This window comes from Zonotrichia leucophrys, chromosome 28 (assembly GCF_028769735.1).
Source record: "Zonotrichia leucophrys gambelii isolate GWCS_2022_RI chromosome 28, RI_Zleu_2.0, whole genome shotgun sequence".
Lineage (NCBI taxonomy): Eukaryota > Metazoa > Chordata > Aves > Passeriformes > Passerellidae > Zonotrichia > Zonotrichia leucophrys.
This window is the reverse complement of record NC_088197.1, coordinates 2576273-2600853: the sequence shown is the minus strand read 5'-3', so window position 1 is coordinate 2600853 and position 24581 is coordinate 2576273. Positions and strand designations below refer to the sequence as shown.

The following is a 24581-nucleotide window of genomic DNA, read 5'->3' as shown; positions in this document are numbered from 1 at the left end:
ATCTTTCATCATCGCTGCATTTGTTTTTAAAAGTTGTTTTACATTTATTTTTGGGAGGAAGGAAAGGATTTTGATCAAAAGCTGGGCTTATGCAACCTCAGGAAGGGATGTGGTTAGAGCTGGTCATGGAAGGCATTAAGAAAATCCTCCTGTGACGCTGCCTCCTGTTTGTCCAGCAGTTCACAGAGAGGTCCCTTCATGCCATGGATCTGTGTTTGAGCCATTTGATTTGCTAAATGTGGAACAGATCACAGCTGAATTGGTCTTTTCCTTGGCCCTAAACTTCTGGAGCAGCTCCATAACTGCCATATGGAGTGACGTTCCCATAACTGCCATGTGAATTCCTTCATTTGCCTCCTCACCCTGAGAGTTGTTTTCTGTTTGGGCGAGGGTTTTGAGCAAAGTGCTGACAACAGAACTGGCCTTTTCCTGTCACCAGGGGAAATGCACACAGGTATCTGTGACTGCAGAGCTTTCCTGGTGCTGCCTCCTCATTTACTGCCTCCAATTTAAGTTTTGTTTTGATTCCATCTGTCAGCAGATCAAAGTTCTGTCAGAACCACGCCAGCCATGCTGCAAAGGGACTTCCCAAAGATGTGCCACAGCAGGCCCAGCCTTACCAGGCTTTGATTAACCACAGGAGAAGTGAGTTTATACCCAGCAAAGCTCCAGCCTCCCTTTAATTCCCCTTGGAGTGTGCTCCTGAGCTGCTTGAGATGGACCAGTGAGCACCAAACCTGTCTGCTCCAGCCTCAGGTGGGAGCAGAGTCATAGATGAGAAATATTTTGAAGGCAGAGGAAGGCAACCAAATCCCTAAGGCTGGGAGTGCTGGAGGAGGTAGAAGGGACTCAAGTCCCCCCACAGAGGGTCAGAGGAGGAAAATTGTCATGGCTAGAGGTGTCCAGGCAGGGAAAACACCTCAGAGAAAGCTGAGCATGTGCCAGGTACCAGAGACAGAGGATGCTGCAGCTGCCCTGGTGGGGTGACCCTGTAGGTGACAATACTCAGATCCTGGGGCTGCCAGGCTTAGTGGTGCCACCTGCCCCTCTGTCAGCCCCATCCCAGTGAATTGAGAGCTGTTTTATCTCCTCAGGTGAAATGCTCTGCCCAGGAGGGCACAGAACCTCTGTGGGGCTGAGCAGAGAGGAGAGTTCACACCCAAACCCACAAACCCACTGAAATCCAACAGGCAAACTCCCAAGGGAGCTGTGTCCCCATGGGGACCCTGGAAGGGCCCTGTGTCCCCATGGGCACCCTAGAAGGGCCCTGTGTCCCCACAGGGACCCTGGAAGGGCCCTGTCCCCAGAGGAAGGTGATGTCCTCCCTCCTCCAGCACATGCTGACGCACTCTGAGCTGCCCACACGGCGTGGGCTCTCAGAGCCATCCCTGAGCTCTGCTCTTGGCCCGGCTCTGTGTTGTCACAGGGAACATCTATTTCTCAGCTTGAATGAGGACACAAGGAGGTGTTGTGACAGCAAGAATAAACACGAGGAGATTAGCCCAAAGGCGTGGGTGCCACATCCCTCAGCATGGCAGGAGCCACGGAGAGCCTCTGGGCAGGCCTGGGGTGGAACAGAGCAGTGAGGACATCAAACAGAGCCAGAGGCAGCACCAGGGCTGCCTGGGGGGTGGGATATTCCCTTATTTTCTGTTTGGATTTTGGTGTCAAGGCCTGCAGCCAAAGGTCAGTGAACAGTAGGACAGCGGGGCTGTGATGAGCAGGCTGTTTTCCCAGAGGTGAGCCCTGTGTTTTTGTTGAGCTGCTCACTCACATGGATTTCCTGAGTGCTGAGCTTGCACTAACTCTGTTTGGGATCGAGGTATATTCCAGAGGGATCAGTGGGGGCTGGCCAGCCCTGTCCCTTGGGGTTTGAGCGAGCAGGGTGGCTCACCTGAACTTGAGAAGCTTTTCTCAGCCTTTTCATGCACATGGCTTTGATTCCTCAGGACCTCTGAGCACTGGGTGGGGAAAATTTCACAACTGCTTCACTCTGTGTGTGAGCAGTGCCTGGGCCCACGAGCCTCGTGCTTTCCTGGATGGATTTGACTCTATTTTTCAGGAATGAGACAATCCCTGCTCCACACGTGCTTCAAAGGAGCCGTGCACTCACATCTTCCAAGTGCACACAGGCACTCCCATCTGTCCCTAAACACCTCCAAACACCTCAGTTGCAACATTTGGTGGAGTAACAGGGACTTGCATCTGCTCCAGCTCTGCCCCATTACTTTGATGTGACCCGGAGGTGGCACTGCCACCTGTGCTGCTGCAGGAACGGGCACGGGGAGAAGTGCTGGAATCACCCTTGGAGGCACCAGCTGGCTGGCAGAGCTGTTGCTGGGAGTCCCTGTGATTATTCACATTCTTTTTCACGTGGATTTTAGTGCAACTTCAGACAGGGAAAGCAAAGCTGCTTTTTGGAGCTTTCTAAACTCCTCTCCAATTCCAGCAGTGCCCCAGGAATGCCTGAAGCAGGAAGGCCAAGCAGGCTTTCTTTGACTCCTCACTGTGTGAGATCTGCCAGCACATGATGATCATCATGTATCTCCAACTCCCAGCCAGAAACACCAGACTTATATTGGTAATTCTAAAGTTGATAAATCTGACCTTATATTGATAATTCTAAAGTTGATAAACTTGACTTTCAAGAGCTAGAAATCCTAGGCTCATTAACTATGGATACCTGTTATTTCTTTCATTTCCTAGGAGAAAACATTTAAATGTTACTCCTTATCACCCACTTTATAGCAATATGACTTCTTGGTGTAATCAAATTAAGCTTCTTACATATGACAAACCTTGCAGATCGTTTTAGCAAACTTCCAATTTGATTTCCTAAAGGAATTTGGCTCATCTGTGGAGACAGGGCCTGGCAAGGTATACCCTCAAAAATTTGATTTCCTAAAGGAATTTGGCTCATCTGTGGAGACAGAACCTGGCAAGGTATACCCTCAAAAATAGATGGTGGCCCAGCTCATCTGTGGAGACAGAACCTGGCAAGGTATACCCTCAAAAATAGATGGTGGCCCGGCTCATCTGTGGGGACAGGGCCTGGCAAGCTATATCCTCAAAAATTTGATTTCCTAAAGGAATTTAGCTCATCTGTGGAGATGGGGCCTGGCAAAGTATACCCTCAAACACAAATGGTGGCCCAGCTCATCTGTGGGGACAGGGCCTGGCGAGTTATACCCTCAAAAATTTTATTTCCTAAAGGAATTTAGCTCATCTGTGGAGACAGGGCCTGGCAAGATATACCCTCAAAAACAGACAGTGGTGGCCCTTGTGCCACCCCTGGGACAACTTTGCTGGCTGTGCGTGTCACCCCTCCCAGCACGTCCCCGTGTCACGTCGCCGGTGTCTGTGACTCAGAGATAAGATGGAGGCCTGTTTTTTTCTCCCTTTAAAAACACATCCCTCGTCACTACAGGACACGAGTCCAACGCTGCAGCGCCGCTGCAAAACAGGGGCTCGGTCCAACCCCCAGGGAGGCCTGCAGTGATAAATTCAGGAATTTTGGTGCAGCTTTTTCTGTTCCTCCTTCCCCTGGGCAGCTCCTGGAGCAGTGAGGGCAGCAGGGATGCAGCTGCCGGGGCGCGTGCGGAGGCTGGAGGTGCAGCTGGAGCAGGGCAGGGCCCATGGCGGTGGGGAGCGGCTGCACGGGCGGGTGCAGCTGGAGCTGAGCGGGGCACTGCGGGTGCGGGCGCTGGAGGTGTGTGCCCGCGGCCTGGCCACCGTGCACTGGCTGGAGAGCCACAGCATCGGCCTCAACATCGTCTACCGCGACTACACGGCCTGCCAGACCTTCCTGTACCGCCGGCGGCAGCTCATCCACGGTAGGGCCGGGGCACGGGGCGGGGGACTGTGAGAGGGTGTGGGGTTGGGATCTCCTTGAGTGGGTCTGTGTGCCAGGGTGTGGGGTTGGGATAGTCTTCGGTGGGTCTGTGTGCCAGGACATGGGATTGAGACCTCTTTGGGTAGGTCTGCGTGCCAAGGCATGGGATTTGAACCCTCTTGGATGGGTCTGTGTGCCAGAACACAGGATTGGAACTCCCTTGTGTGAGTCTTGGGTGGGTCTGTGTGCCAGGAGGTGGGGTTTGGATCTCCTTGAACGGGTCTGTGTGCCAAGGTGGGGATTGGAATCCTCTTGGGTGTGTCTGTGTGCCAGGGTGTGGGGTTGGGACCCTCTTGGACAGGTCTGTGTGCCAGGTGTGGGATTAGAACCCCCTTGGATGGGTCTGTATGCCAGGGCATGGGATTGGAACCCCCTTGGGTGTGTCTGTGTTGGGTTGGGACCCCTCAGGCTGCAGGTGTCCCCTCAGAGGCTCCTCTGCCCTGTGGGTGTTGCTGACCCACACAGAGCTCCTTGCCCTTCTTCTCACCTTGTCCAAGGGTTGCTCTCTCTCTGCTGCTGGTTTCCAGGAGGCCGATGGCAAAGCCAGGGCTGGGGAACACCAGGGATTTGTGGCTTTTGTTGTGTTTGCACAGGGAAGAGCAAACACGAGTGTCTGTTCACAAGTGTGGAAAGAGCACTTAGTGCCTCAGCCAATGTTTGTTTTCGGGTCCCTGATGCTGGGGCCGCGTGCCCAGCTGGCACGTTGCTCAGATCTGCTGCAGGAGGACAAGCCACTGGCATGCCACAAGCCATTCTTTGTGTGCTTGGCATGAAATGATCCAGAGCTCAGGGATATGGGATGTCTCACTGTCCATCCACTCATTAACTCTGGCTTTTCTTAGGAACATGCACGTCTTTTATCCTCCCCTCCAATAACAGGGTCACAGCCATCCCTCTGTTGCTTTTCCTCCCTCTTTCCCTGTTTCTTATGGAGATGGCTGTAGGATTTATGCTGAGGGCATTTCAATGTGTCAGTGGCCAAGTGCAACCCAGAATGGTGTCAGCCCAATCTGGCAAATGTAGATGTTACAGGAATAAACTGGAGGGATGGAAAGAGGACTTGAGTTGGCTTCCTGGAGGTTTTCCTGTCTCTGGACTGTACTGTAAAGGTAATTTTCTCTATTTCTGGATAACTGTGCCATGCCATCTGCTCCAAACACCTGCACTGCTCTGGAGTTTGTGTCTTTTGGCAGCAGCTCTTCCATGCTGTGCCTAAGGATGTCCCCTTGGCAGCTGCACCTGTACAAAGTGTCCAAATCACAATTAATCCCTTCTCCAGCAGTGAAGCTCCTGAGCACTTGGTCATGCAGTTCTTGGTCTGTGTCCCATTAGCTCTGAGGTGACAGGGTGAGTTTTATCCCCCATTATCCCTGCAGAGAGTATCTGTAGGGAAGCCACAAGCTGCTGCCAGCACATTTGGATTTTGCTGCTGGGGCTGTGAGCTCCAGGAGCCCCTGGAGCCTTCTGGGGAAGGGCACTTGGCCAAGGGCTGCAGGAATTGCAGGAACTGCAGGAACTGCACCTGTACAAAGTGTCCAAATCACAATTAATCCCTCCTCCAGCAGTGAAGCTCCTGAGCACTTGGTCTGTGTCCCATTAGCTCTGAGGTGACAGGGTGAGTTTTGTCCCCCATTATCCCTGCAGGGAATGTCTGTAGGGAAGCCACAAGCTGCTGCCAGCACATTTGGATTTTGCTGCTGGGGCTGTGAGCTCCAAGAGCCCCTGGAGCCATCTGGGGAAGGGCAAGGGCTGCAGGAATTGCAGGAGCTGCTCACAGGCACCCTGCACACCTGCAGCCTGGAGCTGGTGGCTCCTGGCCCTTCCTGACTGCACAGGGACTGCCTGGAGAGCAGAGAGCCTCACCAGAGCTTGGATTTTATTATCTCTGTCCGCACACAGATTCCTGTTCTGCCTTGTGAGAGGGACACGTGCGATCACCGGGGTGTTTTATGGGAATGAACAGCAGAGAGGGGCTGTCCTGCAGCCAAAATAACTTCCTTAGGATCCTGCTGTCCCCTGTTCTGTCCCCAACAGCAGCGTGAGGGCCTTCCCGATGTCAGCTGGTGAGAAACGTGCCACCATCCGCCAGCCAGGCCCTGTGACTGCTCCTTTCTTGTTGCTTCTCCACGAGATCAGCCGTGTGTGCGTGGTGTTTAAAAAGCGCAGGTTTTGTCATGGTAACGAGGCAGTGCAGAGGAGGGGAGCTGGGCACAGATAAGCGCCCTCCCTCCTGCTCTCCCCTCAGCTGAGTTTATCTGCAGTTTCCTGGCAGGGTGGTGAGTGCTGGCGCTGGGGTGCTGCGCTGAGAGACAAGAAAAAAGTGTGCAAGGAGGATGTTCAGGCAGGGCCTTTAAACGTGTGTTGTGTAATCCTCTGAGAGAGGGAGCAGGGGGAGAGGAACACACGGGGTTTAATGGGCAAAGGCAGCACAAGGAGAGCCCTGGACTCTTCTGTGTGAGATGATGGGAGGATAGAAAACATAAATAATTGTTATGCAGTGATCTTTTCTCTCTGAGGATCCTGCAGCACTTCCCAAAGGTGTAGTTCCTGCCCTGGTGAGAGGCAAACATCCAGAAGCCATTTTATTTTCAGAAGAGTTCTGGCATCAGGGCTCTCCTTCCTTTGTGGGGTGGTCTCAATCAGCACCTTAATCCTTGTTCCTACACAGCAATCCCAAATCTGGCTGGTTCCTCAGCCTGGCAGCACGTGTTTGTGGCAGGCTCTGCTCTGTCCCATCTCACCCCCATACTGGGCTGCTGCCTTCTCCATTTACCTGCTGCATTGCCTTCTCCTGTGACTCCGAGAGCCACCAGGTCGCAGCAGCGTTTCAGGGAAGGTACAGCCCCCCATGAGCCGGGCAGGCTGTCAGCTCCTGTCCTGCAGGGAGCAGCTCCAGCCTGGCCAGACTCTAGATGGGGCTGAAGAGTTGGAGATGATGCCCTGAGCGCTGTGCCCGGCCTGGCTGCGCTTGCTGTGGGCACCTGAAAGGAAAGTGCTCCCCACCTGGGGATGGCAGGAGAGAGGAGAGACCCTGTCTGGGTGTGGGGGTCCCAGAGGGTCAGTGAGGGGCTGCCCTCCCTCCCTACATGGCACAGCTGAGGGCATCGCGTGCCACGGGAGGGAGGTTTGGTGTGGTTTAGTTTGGTTGGGTTTAGTTTGGTTTGCAGGGATCTGCATCCCGTGGGCGAGGGCTGAGTCACAGCCTAGGGGTGTGTGCCGGGAGGAGGAGGAGGAGGAAGAGCAGGATGCCAAGCGAAGAGAGGGGCCCAGCCAAGGCTCCAGCCCCTCTCAAGAGCCTCCCCAGCTCTCATGTCACTGCAGGGACACCAGGCTCTTTCCCAGAGCTGGTGTCATCAGTGAACTCTTGCTGTGACGTGCCTTCCTTCCTCCTTTCCCTCTCCCTCGGAGCTTTTGCTATGATTCATGTTTGCCCGTGGCAGCAAATGGCCGTGCACATAAAACAAACCACAGTCCCCTTCCCCTGGGGAGGGAGGCAAACAATTCTAGTTCGGCCTTGGAAACAGCTAAAAGCAGTGCCAGGCTTCAGCCCAGCTCATTTTTTCAGAGGCTGTGATCAGCCGAGTTCAGCACAGCAGGTCCTGCCCGGCATGGCTGGGAGCAACTCAAAAATCCCCAAAACTCAGGCGGCCAAATGCTGAGTAACATTTTTAATGCCTGTTCTGTCTCATCCCTGCCCTGTGCTGGGGGTGCAGGGCTCTGGTGCTCCAAAAACATGACATTCATCCCCAAAGTGGAAGTTTCTAAGGCATAGATTCCTTTCTCTTCCCTTTTTACAACATCTCAGGGTGCTGCTGATGGTGATGTCCCCCCTGGGAATCCCCAAAACTCAGGCAGCCAAATGCTGAGTAACATTTTTAATGCCTGTTCCGTCTTATCCCCTGCCCATGCCAGGGGTGCAGGGCTCTGCTGCTCCACAAACACAACAGCCATCCCCAAAGTGGAAGTTTCTAAGGCTGCATTAACACTTTTGGGGGCACAGATTCCCGTTCTCCTCACTTTTACAACATCTTGGGGTGCTGCTGATGGTCATATCCCCCCTGGGAATCACCAGTTCCCAGTTTCCACTGTTTTACCCCAGCTGAGCACCAGCATGGAGCTGCTCCTGCCCATCAGTGATTCACTGGTTTGGGACACATCCCAGATCTGTGAAACTGCGGCTGTTGGGACACCAATCCCAGCAGGATCTGGTGGAAAACTGGCGCTCGCCTGGTTAACAAGCGCAGGGATTGCTCACCCTGTCGTTGCACAAGCTGAACCCCAGCCAGTTCTTGATTTCTTAGAACTGAGTGATGTCCCAGGCGTGTGTCAGGAGCCCAGATCCAGCTGGGGCCGGTTCCCAGCCCTGGGAATGGCTCCTGGGGAGGGAAGGATGTGGGTCAGGGTGGGGTGTGGAATCCCCCCTGACCACAGCCCTGGGAATGGGGATTCTGGACAAAGATGGGCTGGGATGTCAGGATTGGAGCTGCAAGGGGAGTTTGAGGGGCAAGGATGGGAGCCAGAGAGGAGTTTGGAGGGCAAAGAGGAAGGTGGAGGGGAAACTTGGGGGACTAAGATGGAAATTTAGAGGAAGGTTTGGAAGTCAAAGACAGGGTTTTTGATGGGCAAGGAGGGGAATTTTGGTGGGCAAGGAACGGGGATTTTGAGGGGGCAAGGTTAGGAGCTGGAAAGAGTTTGAGAGGCAAGAATGGGAGCTGGAAGGGGATTTTGAGGGTCAAGAATAGGAGCTGGAAGGGAGTTTTGGGAGGCAAGGGTGGAGTTGGAGAGGGATTTTGAGGGCCAATAGGAGCTGGAAGGGAGTTTTAGGAGGCAAGGATGGAGTTGGAGGGAAAATTTGGGAGGGGGCAAGGATGGAGCTGGAAGGGAAATTTGTGAAGCACGTAGAGAAGCTAGAGAAGGGTTCAGGGCAAGGATGGGAGCTGCAGGGACTCTTGAACGGCCCGGCAGCAGACAGGGAGTCTCCCCCGAACCCTGCAGCGCTCAGCCCCTGCCCAGCCCCTGTCCCGCGGCAGTCTCGGTGCGGCCCTGGGATAAGTCGGGGAGCCTGGCTGGGACCAGCCCCGGCCCCGCACGGTCCCACCCCGCCGGCGGAGCTCCAGGGGCCGATCCGCACATGCTCCCTGCCTTGTTTTGCTGAGCCCGGCCCGGCCCGTCCCGCCCCGCCGGGGCCGCCCCCGGCCGCGCCGGCCGCTTAAAGCCGGGCTCAGCCGAGCCGAGCCGGGTTCAGCCGCATCGCGCCGGTCTGGGCTGAGCAGCGCCATGATTTTCGATCGCCTCAAACGCTTCTCCATCGTGCTGGAAGGCGCCGAGCGGGACGGCCCGGCCGCCTTCAGCCCTGGGCAGGCCGTGTCGGGCCGCGTGGTGCTGGAGCTGGCGGCGGCCGCGCGGCTCGGGGCGCTGCGCCTCAGGGCCATGGGCGCTGCCCGCGTCCACTGGACCGAGTCCCGCAGCGCCGGCTCCAGCACCGCCTACACGCAGAGCTACAGCGACCAGGTGGAGTTTCTGAGCCACCGAGACACGCTGATGGCACCGCCAGGTACGGCAGACCCTGACCCGGGGAGAGCTCCGGGTGCGGAGCCCCTCGGGTGGGTGAGGGCAGCGGGCACCGCAGGGCCTGGGACAGCGCGGCTGTGGGGCAGCCTGGGCTGTTGGGGGCTCCAGACACCCCCACCAGATGAAGTCGGGGTGCATGGCACGCCAAAACTGCAGGGATTTGGGTGCCTGGGCTGCTGAGGGCTCAGACACCCCAACTGGCACAAACCGGGGTGTATGGCACCCCAAAACTGCAGGGATCTGGGTGCCGGGGCAGCCTGGGTTGCTGAGGGCTCCAGATACCCCAACCGGCACAAATCGGGGTGCATGGCATGCCAAAACTGCAGGGATGTGGGTGCCTGGGTTGCTGAGGGTTCCTGATACCCCAGCCAGATAAAAGCAGGGTGCATGGCACCCTAAAACTGCAGGGATCTGGGTGCAGGGGACAGCCTGGGCTGCTGGGAGATCCAGACACCCCAGCCAGCACAAATCGGGGTGTATGGCACCCCAAAACTGGAGGGATTTGGGTTTCAGCCTGGCTGCTGAGGGCATGACACACGGACAAGCTGAAATTTGGGTGCCTTAGGGACTGAGTGCTCTGTGGAGGTCCCTGCAGACCCTTCACCTTCTGGTGCACCCCGAAATCTTGGGGTGCGCAGCTGGATGATGCTGCTATGCAGGGCACCTCGGCTGGGGACAATAGTCCTCCCTTTCTCTGAGCTGTTCATGGCAGGGAAGCAGCATTGGGAAAGTGTGGAGGCTCAGGAGCTTGTTTTGAGCAGCCTTAATGAACCCTTCAGCCCTGGAGTGGAAACTCTTGAGGGGCATGGGGGCTTGGCTCCCTCCAGCTGGGCATCTTGGGCTCTCACTGCAAAGCTGTGGGGTGAGGTGGCTGAAGGTGAGGATGAAGGCTGTGGGCTGAGGGTGAAGCAGAGCCCACCTGGGGAAGCTGCCCAGCTCTCCAAGGAGGTGCCCCTGGGCCGTGCCCGTCTGCAGACGCACGGAATGCAGACAGTGCCCAGCTCTTGTGTCACAGCTGCTGCGGCTCAGCCCTGGCAGAAACTCTGCTGTGCCCTCGTGCTGCTCCTTGCTGGGTGCTGCACACCTCTGTGACCTGCCTGGGGAGGAGGTTCTGGAGGAGGGAGCTAATCCTCCTCGATCTGTTTTGCCCACAGACAATGGTGAGGCCACAGTGCTGCAGGCAGGAAAGCACGAGTTCCCCTTCACCTTCCAGCTCCCTGAGTAAGTTGGCATTTTTGGGGGGAGAGGGTATCTTGAAAATGTGGTTGTTTTGAGTAAAACCCTTTTAAAATTGTTTATTGCTCGTGCCCAGGACCTTGGCCACCTCCTTTGAGGGGAAGCACGGCAGTGTCCGCTACTGGGTGAAGGCCAAGCTGCACAGACCCTGGTCAACAGTGAAGAAAGCAAAGAAGGAGTTCACTGTGATTGAACCCATCGACATAAACACCCCTGCACTGCTGGTGAGCTCCCCCTGCTCCACCCCAGGGCTCTGATATCCAAAACTTACCCAAGGAGCCCACAGGGAAGGTGTCTGCCTCCCCTTCAGCATCACAATGCAGGCCTGATTTGCAGAGGGAATATTTCCCCCTGTAACTTGTGCCCTCCAGCCTTACCTGGGCTGGGGAGAGGTCAGCTGTGCCTCTTTGGTTTTGGAAACTTTAATGCATTGCAACAGCTTCTTGCATCAGATACCTGAGAAGTTGCTGATGCTCCCCAGCAGGTTCTTGGTGCCAGGGAGGTGATTGCTGCGAGTTTCATCCTTAGTTACTAAATAGGCAAAATATTTCCCTTTCTCCAGGCTCCCCAGGCAGGTGCTAAGGAGAAACTTGCTCGTGCCTGGTACTGCAACCGTGGCCAAGTGTCTGTGACTGCCAAGATTGACCGAAAAGGCTACACCCCAGGTGAGACAAGGTGCTGGGGCCCTTCTCCACCCTCAGTGAGTCCAGAGGAGGGGGTTTGGGTCCCTGGGGGCTGCCAGGAAATCAGAGAGCTTTAGTGTGGGCAGCATCCTTGGATGAACCCACGTGCCTGCCCTGTCAGACAGCGTGGCCAACCCTCATTTGGGGGTTGTGCATCAATTCTTGAGGCAGAACTGGGCTCTGCCTCCCCTCCTCCAACAAATGTGGGTCTGTTTTGGCAGGTGAGGTCATCCCCATCTTTGCTGAGATCGACAACTGCACCAGCCGGGCCGTGGTGCCCAAGGCCGCCATCATCCAGACCCAGACTTTCATCGCCCGGGGCACCAAGAAGCAGAAGAAGTCAGTGGTGACCAGCATCACTGGGGACCCCATTCCAGCCGGGAAGAGGGAGGTGTGGCACGGCCGGGCGCTGAAGATCCCGCCCGTGGGGCCGTCCATCCTCCAGTGCCGCATCATCCAGGTGGAATACTCCCTGAAGGTGAGGGAATTCTGCAGGGATCCCCCCTCTGCCCCTCCAGACTGGGAAAACACCACCAGGCTGAGCTTCCCTGCTCTTCCCTGTCTCCAGACTGGGAAAGCACCACCAAGCTGAGCTTCCCTGCTCTTCCCTGTCTTGGCAGGTTTGTGTGGATATTCCTGGGACGTCCAAGCTGCTCCTTGAGCTGCCTCTGGTCATTGGGACCATCCCCCTCCATCCCTTTGGGAGCCGCACCTCCAGCGTCAGCAGCCAGTACAGCGTCAACCTGGACTGGCTCAGCACCATCCCAGAGCAGCTGGAGGGTGAGCATCTCCTTCTCCCTGGTCAGGAGAGTGAGACACAAAGTTCTCAACTGGGCCAGTTTGGCTTTTTTTTAACCTAATTTTTTGGTTGTGGTGCTCGATTTCCTGGGTTCCTTCCTCAGGAAACTGAGAGGCTTTGGGCAATAGTGGGTTTGAAGCCCTTTTACCTGAGTGTCCCCTATTTATGGAGAGTGTTTGCTCTTCCCTGATGGCTCTCCTTTCTCTGCAGCCCCCCCTGAGTACTCAGCAGTGGTGTCCAGCCCCGAGGCCGAGCAGAGCCTGGCTCCCCCGTGCCGCAGCGAGCTCGGGGACATCCTGGAGGGTCCCTTCTTCGCCTACATCCAGGAATTCCGCTTCCGACCACCCCCGCTCTACTCAGAGGTGATTCATCCCTCTGGGCTGGGAGGCTGCTGCAGCCTGGCATGTGCCACTGCTCAGGGTTTTGACTGTGGCCTTGGCTCTGCAGGTGGATCCCAACCCGGTGTCGGACGGCATCCGCCCGCGCTGCATGACCTGCTGAGAGGGGCGCTCCGGCTGCGTGCGGCAGCGTGACGATCCCTGGGGATGGCAGCTTGCAGCCTCACAGCACTGGGGTCTGGGAACGGGCACGTGCCACCCCGACCCTGCTCACAGCTCTCGGCCACTCCTGTCGTCACTGTCCCCAGGCCCAGAGCCAGCGCGGGGCCGTGGCCCCGGCACGGGTAGGAGAACACGAGGAGCCGGGTGGGACACGCGGGGTTCAGAATTGCCCTGGGATTTTGGGGTTAGAACAGGGAATTCGAGCCCAGATTGCTCTCCCCTTGCCTGCAGTGCCGTGCTCTGAAAACTTCTGTCAGCTCCTGTGTGGAGAACAGGAGCTTGGAGGTGTTTCTCAGGATTACTGGAGAGTGTTTGTTTGGATGGTGCTCAGGGCTGGGCCCTGGGGTGATGCAGGTGCTGCCCTTTGCCTGTGGCTCGCCAGGACTGCAGGTCCCCAAGGCAGTGAAAGGTCCTTTCCTGACTGGATGAAATAGAGGGCTCAGCCACTGCTGATAATCTTTGCCACAAGCCTGTGGGTACCTGTGGAGTGAATGGTTTGAGCCACTTAACCAAACTCTAAAGGCCTCCAAGGGCTGATACAAGGACTTGGGAGATGAATTTAAGATCTGTGGCAGTGTTCTGGTGCCATTTACTAAGAACAGGAAAGCGGGTTTGTGAGTGTCAGCACCAAACCTGCACAGTGTGCTGGTGCCTCCCCCAAGATGGGGCTGAAACCAACCCTGAAACTGTGGTACCAGCACAGGGGGCTGGAGCTGTGCCTGGTGGCCAAGGAAGAGAGAGGGAAACCCAGTGTAAGGCTGGTGGCAGCCACAGGTGCTGATGGAAAGTGTGGAGCTGGGATGAATCCTTCAGGGCTGGGAGTCCTTGAGGCATCAGAGGCCCACAGCAGCAGCCTGTGCTCACTGGGTGGGAACCAGTATGGGAAGGGTGAGCTGGGTGTTGTGGTCAGGAGCCAGGGGCTGCCCCTGCTCACTGCAGGAGGCCCTGAGCAGAGTTTGGGGGCTGAGGACCTTTGCATTCCCTCACTGAGACAATCCCTGGCCGTGCACAACTGATGCCAGCGTGCCTTGGGCTCTGTGCTGGGGTTGCTCAGATGAGTCTTTTGTATCTGTGAACACTTTTGTAATGACCATTCTTTGTCTCTACTCTTTTTGTACGACTTTTTGGTGGGGAGATTTTTGTCTGAAATAAATTCTTTAAACCAGAACTGTTGCCTGGATAGTTTTCTGTTCTTCCTGTTGTCTGGAGCCATGCTGTGGCTGTTGGGATTTGGAAGTCCAGCTCTACCCTGTGCCCAGTCCTGCACTGGGATTGACTGGGTCACTCAGCCAGCACTGCTCCCCACAGGTTTGGTCCCTTGAACCTCCAGCTCCTCCACATCTGGGCAGTTTGGGCACTTTTCCTCTTACCTGCAACACAGAGCTGCGAGCAAACCTGTTGTATTTTTCCACACTTGCTTCCTGTTTACGTCCAGGCTCTGGGAGGACAGACACATTCTCCTCCTTCCTGGAATCCTGGCAGGGACCCAGCAGGTCCAGCTGGGAGCTGGGACACTCCTGCATTGGCTCAGCCAGTCCCAAGGAGGGTTGGGATCAGCCCCATGCTGTGCTGGCTGGGAAGAGCAGGGAGGCTTCACCTGCTTCCTTGGGCTGGAATTTGGTTTTTCACAGCATTTTTGTGCTCCACATCCCCACTGGGCTTAGCAAATCTTGGTGCATGCAAGGCAGGGTTTGCATCAGGCCTTTAGTTTTGTCTTCCATGGATTGTGCTGCTTAAAAATGCTGCCACTGGAATGTGATTTTTCTCCCCCACTTTTATTTATTTTTTTTATTTGCTGAGCTGCTCAGCCCCGCAGCTGCATCAGAGCACGTGCTCCTGCCCTGGGCCAGAGGAGAGAACTTGTCCCTGTGTTTGCCTGTGAGAACCTGGTGCTCCTGCAACCTTTATTCAAATCTGCTTTTTATTTGGCATCCCTGGCGCTCTGATTAATTTTCCCCGGGGGAGGATTAACCAGCCTCGCAGGGAATTTGTTTGCATCCCCGTTTGGGGGGATCGTGTCTGGATCTGCCGCTGGCAGCAGCAGTGCCTGGTGTGCTGTGGCCTCTCGGGGCTTTCTTGGTGACATCAAAGGGGACACGAAGCACAGCACTCCACCCCCCAGGTGAAGATGGCCCCGAAGGCAGCCCTGTGATCCCAGCCTGCCACAAGGGAGCCATTCTGTGCCATCAGGGGGCTGCTGGTCAGCCCTGCATCATCTGCCCCGGCTGCACAAGGGGCTGTTTATTCCCGGGGCCCGAGGGGGAGGCGAGAGCCCAGCCCCCCGTGCCTGTCCTGCCGTGTCTCTCTGTGAAATGAGTCACACGGTGACGGGGACAGGCCAGCAGGGCCGGTGGGCAGCGCTCCCGGTGCCCGTGTGGCAGCAGCGATCTGTCCAGCTGGGATTCTTGTCAACGCCTCCAGGCTTTTCCGTACAGTCGGGCAGTAGCGCAGCGAGGTCGGGGGGCGATGGCCAAGCTGGGGCTCCTGCCAGGAAAGGGCTGCACTCATCCTGAATCCTGAATCCTGAACCCTAGAGGGGCTAAAAATACCTCGTCTGGACGTTTGGAGCCAGGGCACGGTGCGGACCCTTCCAGGCAGCGCTTTCACAACTGCTGGCAGCGCTGCAGCCTCCTGTTGTTTATCCGCCCCGGCTCCAAAGTCCTGATTGAGCAGCCCGGGCCGATCCAGGTTTATTGGCACGGGGGGCTGGGGCTGCCCGGGGGGCTGCGGAGCCGGAACGGCCCCGCGGCAGCACCGGGACCGACCCCGGCCGGGAGGCGCGTGATGCAATTACAGTGCCGGGATTATTTATAGCTCTTGGCCCCGTGCGCTGGAAAATGCTGCCCGGACCGTCCGTCAGAACCTGCTCCTTGCGAGGAGCACGGAAACCACCCCCAGCCCAGCTCTGCTCCTCTGGCTTGTCAGTTTTGCTTTTCAGTCCCAAAACTGTGGGAGACTGAAATCCCAAAATTCCGGGGGCCTGAAATGCCAAAATTCCCCCGCAGGGCTGCTGGGAACCCCCTCCCCAGTGCAGCTCACTGCTCTGCAGGGACACCCCGATCCTGCTGCCCCTTTCTGCAGCATTTTGGGGCTCCCCCAGCCCCCGGAGGGTGCTCGGTGCCATCACGGTGGCTGAGGCTGCTGTCCGGTGACCGGGGGTCGGTGGTGGGGGGACAGTGACACGCCAAGCCTGTGGCCGTCCCGGCGCTGCCAGGGACAGAATGTGCCGGGGCTGGCTCAGCCCTGCGAGGGCCGGGATTAACTGAGCCGCTGCTGCCTCCGGCCCGGGCTCCCGTCCAGCTCCCAAAACAAGCACAGCCTTCCCCATCGCAGCTGGGCTGAGCCCTGCGGGGTGCAGCTCACCCCAGAACTGCCCAGGGGCACCCACCGGGGGCTCATCTGTTTGTTTGCACGGGAATGATAAATCCAGGTTTTGGCTGGAGTGGAATGGCCATGCACTGGGGTCGAGGTTCAGGCACTGCCCAAATTCAGCATCAGGGATGCTGGGCTGGCAGCAGGAGGCTCAGGAGCGCTGGGACCTGCCCAGCCCGGGTTACAGGGGACTCCAGCAGCGCCAGGCCTTGCTTTGGGTTGGCTCCAGGGCTGAGCCTTGCCCTGGCAGCATCTTTGGGGTCGGGGCTCTGAGGTTCCCCCTTGTGCAGCGCAGCTCTGCCAGGGCTCCGGGAAGCAGCCGCGCACCCGACATGCCGGGGCGGCATCGCTCTGCCCTCCGCCCGCTGACTCAGCCGCTGTTTGCCGGAGCTGCTCCCGCCCACGGAAACCGCAGGCAAAGTCCCCGCATCCCAGCACTACCGGGGCTTTTCCCGCCGGCTCGACAGGAATCGCAGCTTTTCCCCAGCCTGGTGCAGGCAGAGAGCCCCTCTGGCTGGGGAGAAATGCTGCAGAGAAGACGCAGGATTTTTTTTTTTTTATTCCGAACCGGTTTTTTAATGGCAAAAAAGGGGGTCTGGAGTGGCCTGGTGGCCGTGCTGCACGTGCCACATGCCCCCTGTGAGCATGGTGCCAGCAGCATGGTGACATCACCGGGCCACGCCACAAACCCCGATAGTGGCCGGTGTCGTCTTTGCAGCAAACCGCCACTTTTATTCACTATATCAAAACCAACCCCTTGGGTTTTTTTTGGGTCTGACCCCTCATTTGGGGTCCCTCACTGTTGGCACTGCCCGGCCCCTTTGCACAGTCACTCCTCGCTCCCTCCCTTCCTCGGGCAATGGAAAATTTTTGTGACTTTTTGACTTTCCTCCAGTTGTTTGGGAGCGAGGAAGGGGCCGGTGCCGCGCACAAACATGTCTATGTATAAACACCGGGGACCGTGCCAGGGCCGGAGCCGCCGGCACCGGACCCTCCCCACGGAGCCGGGTGTCCCCTCTCCTGCCCGGACCCCAGACTGGCGTTCCATGCTCGGTGACCCAGAGCCGTCCCCGAGGGGACGCAAATATTTTGGCTTTGTTAAAAAAAACAACAATAACAACGCTTAAAGAAAATAAATCTTCCCCTCCGGGGTCATCCAGCGGCGGCACGTGATGTGTTGGCACACAAACAGCGAGCTTGGGGATGGGGCACGGCTCCCACGCCACGCGTGAGTGGCACGGCCGTGCCCTGTGCCAGGGATGTGGCACCATGGACTTTGCTCCCAGCGCTGCTCCACACCCGGCTGGGGCTGCCAGCACTCCCAGGAGCCGCTGCACAAACCACAGAGGAGTCACCGAGCAGCCACGGGTGGGCTGGCATGGCCAGGGGGACGTGACGCGGTGACATCCCCCACTGTGTCCGATGTGGCACAGTGACATTTCCCTTCATGGCCAGGGGAAAGTGGCACGGTGACATCCTCTGCCATGCCCAGGGCTATGTGGCACGGTGACACCCCCCAGCATGCCCAGGATGTGGCATGGTGACATCTCCTGCCATGCCCAGGTGGATGTGGCACTGTGATACCGCACGCTGTGTCCAGGGGAACGTGGCATGGTGACATCCTCTGCCATGCCCAGAATGTGGCACTGTGACACCTCCCACCATGCCCAGGGGGATGTGGCATGGTCAGTGACATCCCTCGCCATGCCCAGGGGGATATGGCACGGTGACATTCCCCACCTTGCCCACAGTGACATCCCCAGCTGTGTCCAGGATGTGGCACGGTGACATCCCCAGCCATGTCCACAGTGACAATTGCCATGCCATGCCCATGGGGATATGGCACTGTGACATTCCCCGCCGTGCCCAGAGGGGATGTGGCACGGTGACACCGCACGCTGTGTCCGATGTGGCACGGTGACATCTCCACAGTGCCCAGGTGGCTGTGGCAAGGTGACACCCCACACCCTGACCCCTCAGATAAACCCTGTTCGTGTGGCACCAGGGGCACCTCAGTCACTGCTCTGTGTGTCGGTGGGGACACAGCTGTCCCCAGCTGAGAGGCCGGGAGTGCGTGGCTGTCACCCTCGCTGTCCCTGTCACCTCAGCCGTGACGGGACAGCCTTGTCAAACCCCACGCCTCTGATCCTTCCTCCCACGCCCCAACCTCAAACCCTTCACAAACCGGGTTGAGCTCCTTTTTTCTGTCCTATCACCCTGCAAGAAACAGCAACAAAAAACCCAACTCATCCCAAGCTCAGTTTCGGGAGGAGAAGGCTCCAACCACCACCAGCATCCTGCAATGAGCCCCCTCCCCATTTCCCAACCACCCGAAGGCGGTTATCTCTAAATTCGCGGGGTTATCTTTAAATTCACGGGGTTTTGTGAGCAGGGAGAGGGATTTTCCTGCTGAGCAGCGCTGTAAATGCCACCGCATCCCGGCCAGCGATGGAGCAGCGATAGCCCGAGGGGTCCGGGCTGGTTGGAGGTGGCTGTGCCGGGCAGTGCCGGCTGTGGTGCTGCGGACAGACCCGGAGGGGCTCCAGCCGGTTCCCTCCGCTTTCCCGGCGGTTTTGGCGTGTGAAGAAATGAGGGAGAGTGAATCTGCCTGCAAAGAGCTGGTAAACACCCTGCGAGAAGGGAGGGCTGCTCTTGCTCCTGTGTTTATCTCTGCAAAGCTGGGATGAGACAGATGGGGGAGACTGCTGGAAAAAGGCGATTTTTGGGGGGGCTCGCTGGTTATCGGATTGTCCTTAGCTCAACTCTGGCCGTCTGCTCGAGCAAAATATGTTTGTGCTGCGAAACCTCCGGCCAAGGGGGCAGGGAGGGAGCGCGTGTGCGATAAGGGCGCAGCGTCCTCCCCTTCCCGATCACCCGATACCCGCGGCCGCCCGCCTCCCGACACCCGGAGTTTATGATTCCTTTTACTACTATTGCAAAGTTCCCGTTGAAATAAAAAAGAAACAAAATGGAAAAAAAAGTAATATCCCGTAATTCAATAGCGGCTGCCAAAGCCTGGAAAGCTCCGGCCGTGCCAGGGGCTGAGCTGGCCATGCGAGAACATTGAAACTGCAGGAAAGAAAACGCTTCCTGCCATGGGCAGCCGGGGAGAAGATGGTTTTGGTTTATTAACCACTTCTCCCCGCTGGCATGCTGCGGCTCGCAGCATCCCCGAGGGGTTTGCACTGATCTGAGCATCCCCCAGGGCAGCTCCGAGCCCCTCTGGGTGCGGGGGGAAGATCAAAAATTCACTTTCGCTGCTGTTTGGAGTCGTTTTCCGTGGCTGGGTTTGGAAACAGCCGCGGCCCGGGTGAGGCTGCTGCAGCTGACGCGAGCAGGAAAGAGCCGGGGCGGCCCCGGGGCCTGTTTGCGAGGCAGAACCGAGCTGTTGTTGTTGTTGTGACACCGGACTGGTTGCAAAACGCCGCCGCTGAAACCCCCGTGACTTTCAAAACAAGCTGAGCCCAGCTGTCTGTCCACATGTGTCCGTCTGTCCAGCTGTGGGTCCTGCAGCCCCTTCCCCCAGGGGAAATAACCCAAAGAATTGCCTGTACCAGCAATTCTTGGGGTTATTTTCTGGGAGAGAAAAGAATCCCAGAAGCGTTTTTTTAGCGAGGAAAAAACCCCAATTCCCCAGCAGCAGAAGTTTCCTACCACAGAGCTGGATATCCTGCTCAGAGGGGCTTTGCAGTGCTTGGGGATGGACGAGATGAGCTGTCAGCAGCCTTTGAGTTCTGCTTCAAATAAAATAATTAATAGAAAAATAAATCCCAGGGATCAGTTTGTTTACTTAGGGATTAAGTCAGCTAATCTGCCTGGCAGCGGGTGGCATTGTGGAGGTGGTGGCACTGGTGGCTTTTTGCCCAGCAAATAATCCTGCCCCTGGCCATGGCTGCTGGTCAGGCTGGGCTCAAACTTCTCCCTGGCATCAGCTTTTCTCCAGGATGGGGTTTGGGGAGCAGGAAATGGTGCTGGGTGCAGGGAAAGCGTTGGGAGAGGGATGGATGGATGAGGGAAAGGGATGGATGGATGAGGGAGGGGGTGGCAGGATTGTGACCTTCTCCTCTGCCCCTGTTGAAGCCAGGCTGTGGCTCCACAGGGCTGCTTCCCCGAGGCTGGAAAACAGGTTAGACTTCTCAACCTGGGAGCAAAACAACTTAATCTGGTGTTAAATTATCAGTCTGGGCCTGCAGGGATGGACCTCTGCTCCTGCAGGGGCTCAGACACCCCAAGAGCTGATGCTGATGGGGCCTCAGTGAACCCCTGTGGTTATTTCATGCTCCATCTCTGAGATCACACCCCCAAAATCAAGAGGAAATGGCTTCAAGTCACACCAGGGAAGAAATTAGGAGAAATTTCTTCATGGAAATGGTTGCCAAGCCCTGGCACAGGCTGCCCTGGGCAGTGGTGGAGTGACCAGCCCTGGAGGGATTGAAAAGCTGTGTGGCTGTGGCACTTGGGGACATGGGTGAGTGGTGGATCAGTAGCTGGAACTCGATGATCTCAGAGGGCTTTTCCAGCCTTAATGATCCTGTGATTCTATAAAATCTGGGAGCCAAGAGCAAATCCCCAGGCTGCCCAACCTCCCTGCAGCTCCTTCCCCAGCTGCTCCTTGGGATGCAGGGCTGAGTTTTCCACTCCACAGGAGCAAGTGAAGCCAGGTCAGTCCATGTGCACATGTCCCTGGTGCCATTTCCTTTTGGGAACACAGCACAGGGACCCTGTGAGAACAGGGAGAAAAGGGTTTTTCCTTTTAGGACAGGGATAATTGTCACCAGTGGTGTGTGGGCACTGCTGGGTGTGAACAGGGGACCCCATGGAGTGATTTTGGGGTGGATGCATCCTCATGGCACCGGGCTGAGCTTTGTTTTCCCTGCTGGGATGGGTTTTGGCTGCTTGTCCCAGAGCTGTCCCCTGTTGGTGTAATGAGTGCCCTGCTGGGTGTAATGAGCTGTGGGTGGCAGTGGCTCCTGCCAGGCCTACCCAATGCCCTGTGGCACATCTGGGTGCTGGGCTGGGGTAGAGGAGCTGGCAAAGCCACATCCTGCCTGCCAAAGCTGGCCTTGGGTCACCAAGCTCAGTGTGGCGCCTGGGGACTCATTTGGGAACCAGTGCTGTGAAATTTAAACTAATTAGCAAGTCCTGAGCTGCTTTCTAGCACTAATTGGCAAGCCTGGCTTGATTAGCTTTCCCTGGCACGTCCGTGGCTCCACGTGGCAGAGCACTGCCCAGCATGGGACACTTGTGGGGGAAAATGGCACAGGGACACCGGTGGGGACAGAGCCATTGGTGGGGACAGGGACAGGGCCATCCCTGAAGGGTCAGAGGGGATGTGAGTGGCACCACGGATGGGATGGGACCCCATGAGGGGGGTTTTGTGTCCCCTCCCTGCCCTGGGTGTTTTTGATGCCTGGCTGTCCTGCTGTGACCTCGTTCCATGGCTGCAATGATTAACTGGCACGGCTGGCACCGAGCCTGGCCATGTGTTTACTGCTGCCACCCGAGCGTGCTGAGCTGCCGGTGACCCTCAGCGCTTCTCCTCTTCGCTCTGACCCCCAAAACCCGCTGTAAACAGGGGCTGGGGCTGAAACCCGAGCGTGCCTCCCTGTCTGTAACCAGATACTTCCTCCACATGAGCCTGGTGTGCTCTGAAGAGAGCCTGGCATCACCCAAATCCCAACAAAATCCCTCAATCTGATCTCTGTGCTGGGTTTCTGCCTGGCAGGATGCCAGAGCTGCCCCCTCCAGCCCATCCCCAGGGATTTGGGGGGCTGGAGAGGCACGGGGGGCTGGCACAGCCTCTGCCACACAGGCAGGGAGGGAGCGGTGGATTTGTTCTGCCGAGAGGTTGGGAATCGCCCTGGGGACGTGGGGCTGGTGCCACCTCGTGGCTCCACCGGCAGCTGAGCCGGGCAGCGGTGACACGGCACTGGTGACACTGCACTGGTGGCACGGTGATGGTGACACTGCCTGGTGGCACTGCATTGGTAACACGGTGATGGTGGCATGGTGATGGTGACACTGCACTGGTGGCACCTCACTGATGGCACTGCCCTGGTGACATGGCCCTGATGACACAGCCCTGGTGGCACGGCACTGGTGACACTGCACTGGTGGCACCTCACTGTGACATGGCCCTGGTGGCACAGTGACTGCACTGGTAGCACACTGATGGTGGCACTGTCCTGGTGGCACTGTACTGGTGGCACCGCACTGATGGCACTGCCCTGGTGACATGGCCCTGATGACACAGCCCTGGTGGCACGGCACTGGTGGCACTGCGCTGGTGGCACGGTCATGGGGTCCTCTCGTGAGCTTAGTTGTTAATTGCTGCCCCAAGATGTGCAGGATTTCTCTGTTTCAGCCCGCGCATCTAAAGGATGAGTCAGAACTCTTCAGTTTCTGGTCTTGAGGTTGTTTATTAATTCTTATCTATAAAAATTTCTTTCTGCCCAGCCGAGATCTGCTCAGCAGGGCAGCCACAGGCACTCTCTGTGTTGTCCTTTTATACTACAAACTACATATAACATATTTACACTTAATTCCCAATACCCATCACCTATGTTAGACAGTGCACTTCTACTCTAAACCAGTCCCAAAGTGCCAACATCACAGCAGAAAATTGAGACCAAGAAGAAGAAGAAAGGCTGGACACACCCAAGTTCCTTCATCTTGTCCCCAAAACCCCCATTCCAAAAAGCCTAAAATCTACCTTTTCACCCTGTGATAATTTTATTATTACATTATTTAAACTTCTGTGACTTTCATGTTGCCATACAAAGCTGGTAACTTGTCCCAGGGGTCACAATCAAATCCCCAGGTGTTCTGGGCTGTGTGCCAGGGTCTCTGAGCCCCCCGGTGGGGTTCTCAGCAATTCTGGACACCCAGAGGGACTCACTGAGTTCTGACAGGGTCCCATCTGGTGTGACGGTGTTCACAGGGGTTTTCAGGTGAGGGAAGAGACGAGAATGTGAACTCTATGTTCAGAAGGCTTGATTTATTATTTAATGATATACATTACATTAAAACTATACTAAAAAGAATAGAAGGAAAAGTTTCATCTCAGAAGGCTAGCTAAGCTAAGAATAGAAAGGAAAGAATGAAAACAGAGGTCTGTGGCTTGGACAGAGAGAGAGAGAGCCAGCTTTTCTGTGACTGGTCATTAATTCTAAACATCTGCACGAGACCAATCACAGATGCACCTGTTGCATTCCACAGCAGCAGATAACCATTGTTTACATTTTGTTTCTGAGTCTTCTCATCTTCTCAGAAGGAAAAAAATCTTAAAGAAGGATTTTAATGGAAAGATATCTGTGACAATCTGGATGGGACCCCAGCCACGGGAGCTCATGGCAGCCCCGCATCCCTGGAGCTCTGGGAGTGTCCCCACAGCCGAGCCCCCATCCCCGGGCAGGTCTGGCTGCAGGAGCCGCCCCGGGCTCCGTCTCCACCGGGCCCCGCCGCGGTTTCCGCCCGCGGGCGCCGCTCTGCCAGCGCAGTTTGAGCGAAACACTCTGCAAAAAGCACGAGTGGAGCCACGAGCAGCAGCGAGGAGGCCGCGTGTCGGTGCCTCACACACACACCCCACACTGTGAGCCTGGAGTTCCCCGTGTGACCAAACCCACGGCGCTCTTGGGTTTTGAACATTTCTTTTCTTTTGCTCTGTCAGCAAGTAAACACCGCCGCTCCAGGCACAGCAAACCACAGATCGCTTTTCATCTCCTTTCTGTCCCAGATAAGGCCCCGGGCGGCGGCGTGGCCCCACGGGAAGGGGCTGGGGGGATCACCCCCATCCTGGCTGCCTGGCTTGTCCTCCCCAGCCCCGTGCATTGAACCCCGGCTCTAAATCCTTGCTGTAATCTGCTGGGGTCAGGCGAGGAAAAACCATCTCAGCCCTGCTGTTTGGTGCAGTTATTTTAATTTTTTAATGTTTGTATTTAATTTTTTTCTGGTTTTTTTTCGCAGTTATTTTTTTGCGGGTTTTTTTTTTTTGGGTTTTTATTTTTTGGGTTTTTTTTGGTAGCTGGTGTTTAGTGCTGGGTTTTTTTGCATCCCCACCAAGATGCTGGTTTCAGAGGCAGCAGCCACCTGGGATGAAGTTCTGCATCTCCTCCCAATTCTGGCAGGGAATACCCTTGATCCCGGCCAAACTCTGCAGCCAAACCTTTGCTCAGGTTTTATTACCACTGAAAGGTTGACACTGGAAATTGCGAGGCAAAAACCAGTCCTGGTGCAACGCTGCATCCAGAGGTGTCACCTTCTGTGCCCTGGAAACCAAAAACCCCCCTGGAAGTGCTGGTGCCACCCTCAGTGTCCCACACAGACACTCAGCACTGCAGGGATCACCCCGTGCCCGTCCCCGCCGCTCCAGCCTCCCAATGGCTGTGGCACCTCCTCTGGCCTGGGATCCCATCCTTCCTCATCCCTGATGTCTTGGTTTGGAAAGACAGGAGTCTGCTAAGGAAGGC

The 24581-nt window shown here is 56.6% G+C and overlaps 1 protein-coding gene across 2 annotated transcripts; it reads left to right on the top strand.

Annotated features, from left to right (window-relative positions):
• Positions 1-3531: 3531 nt before the first annotated feature.
• ARRDC2 (arrestin domain containing 2) lies at positions 3532-13909 on the top strand. Of its 2 annotated transcripts, none has more exons than XM_064734396.1 (8): positions 3532-3833; positions 10618-10684; positions 10776-10923; positions 11262-11364; positions 11604-11860; positions 12003-12162; positions 12392-12543; positions 12629-13908. In XM_064734396.1, exons 1-8 carry the CDS (start codon positions 3578-3580, stop codon positions 12680-12682), a joined length of 1197 nt encoding a protein of 398 aa, XP_064590466.1. In that variant the 5' UTR covers positions 3532-3577; the 3' UTR covers positions 12683-13908. The 2 variants fall into 2 exon arrangements, with proteins under 2 accessions (XP_064590466.1, XP_064590465.1); XM_064734395.1 differs by lacking the exon at positions 3532-3833 and adding an exon at positions 9075-9446 and having other exon boundaries at positions 12629-13909.
• Positions 13910-24581: the final 10672 nt, after the last annotated feature.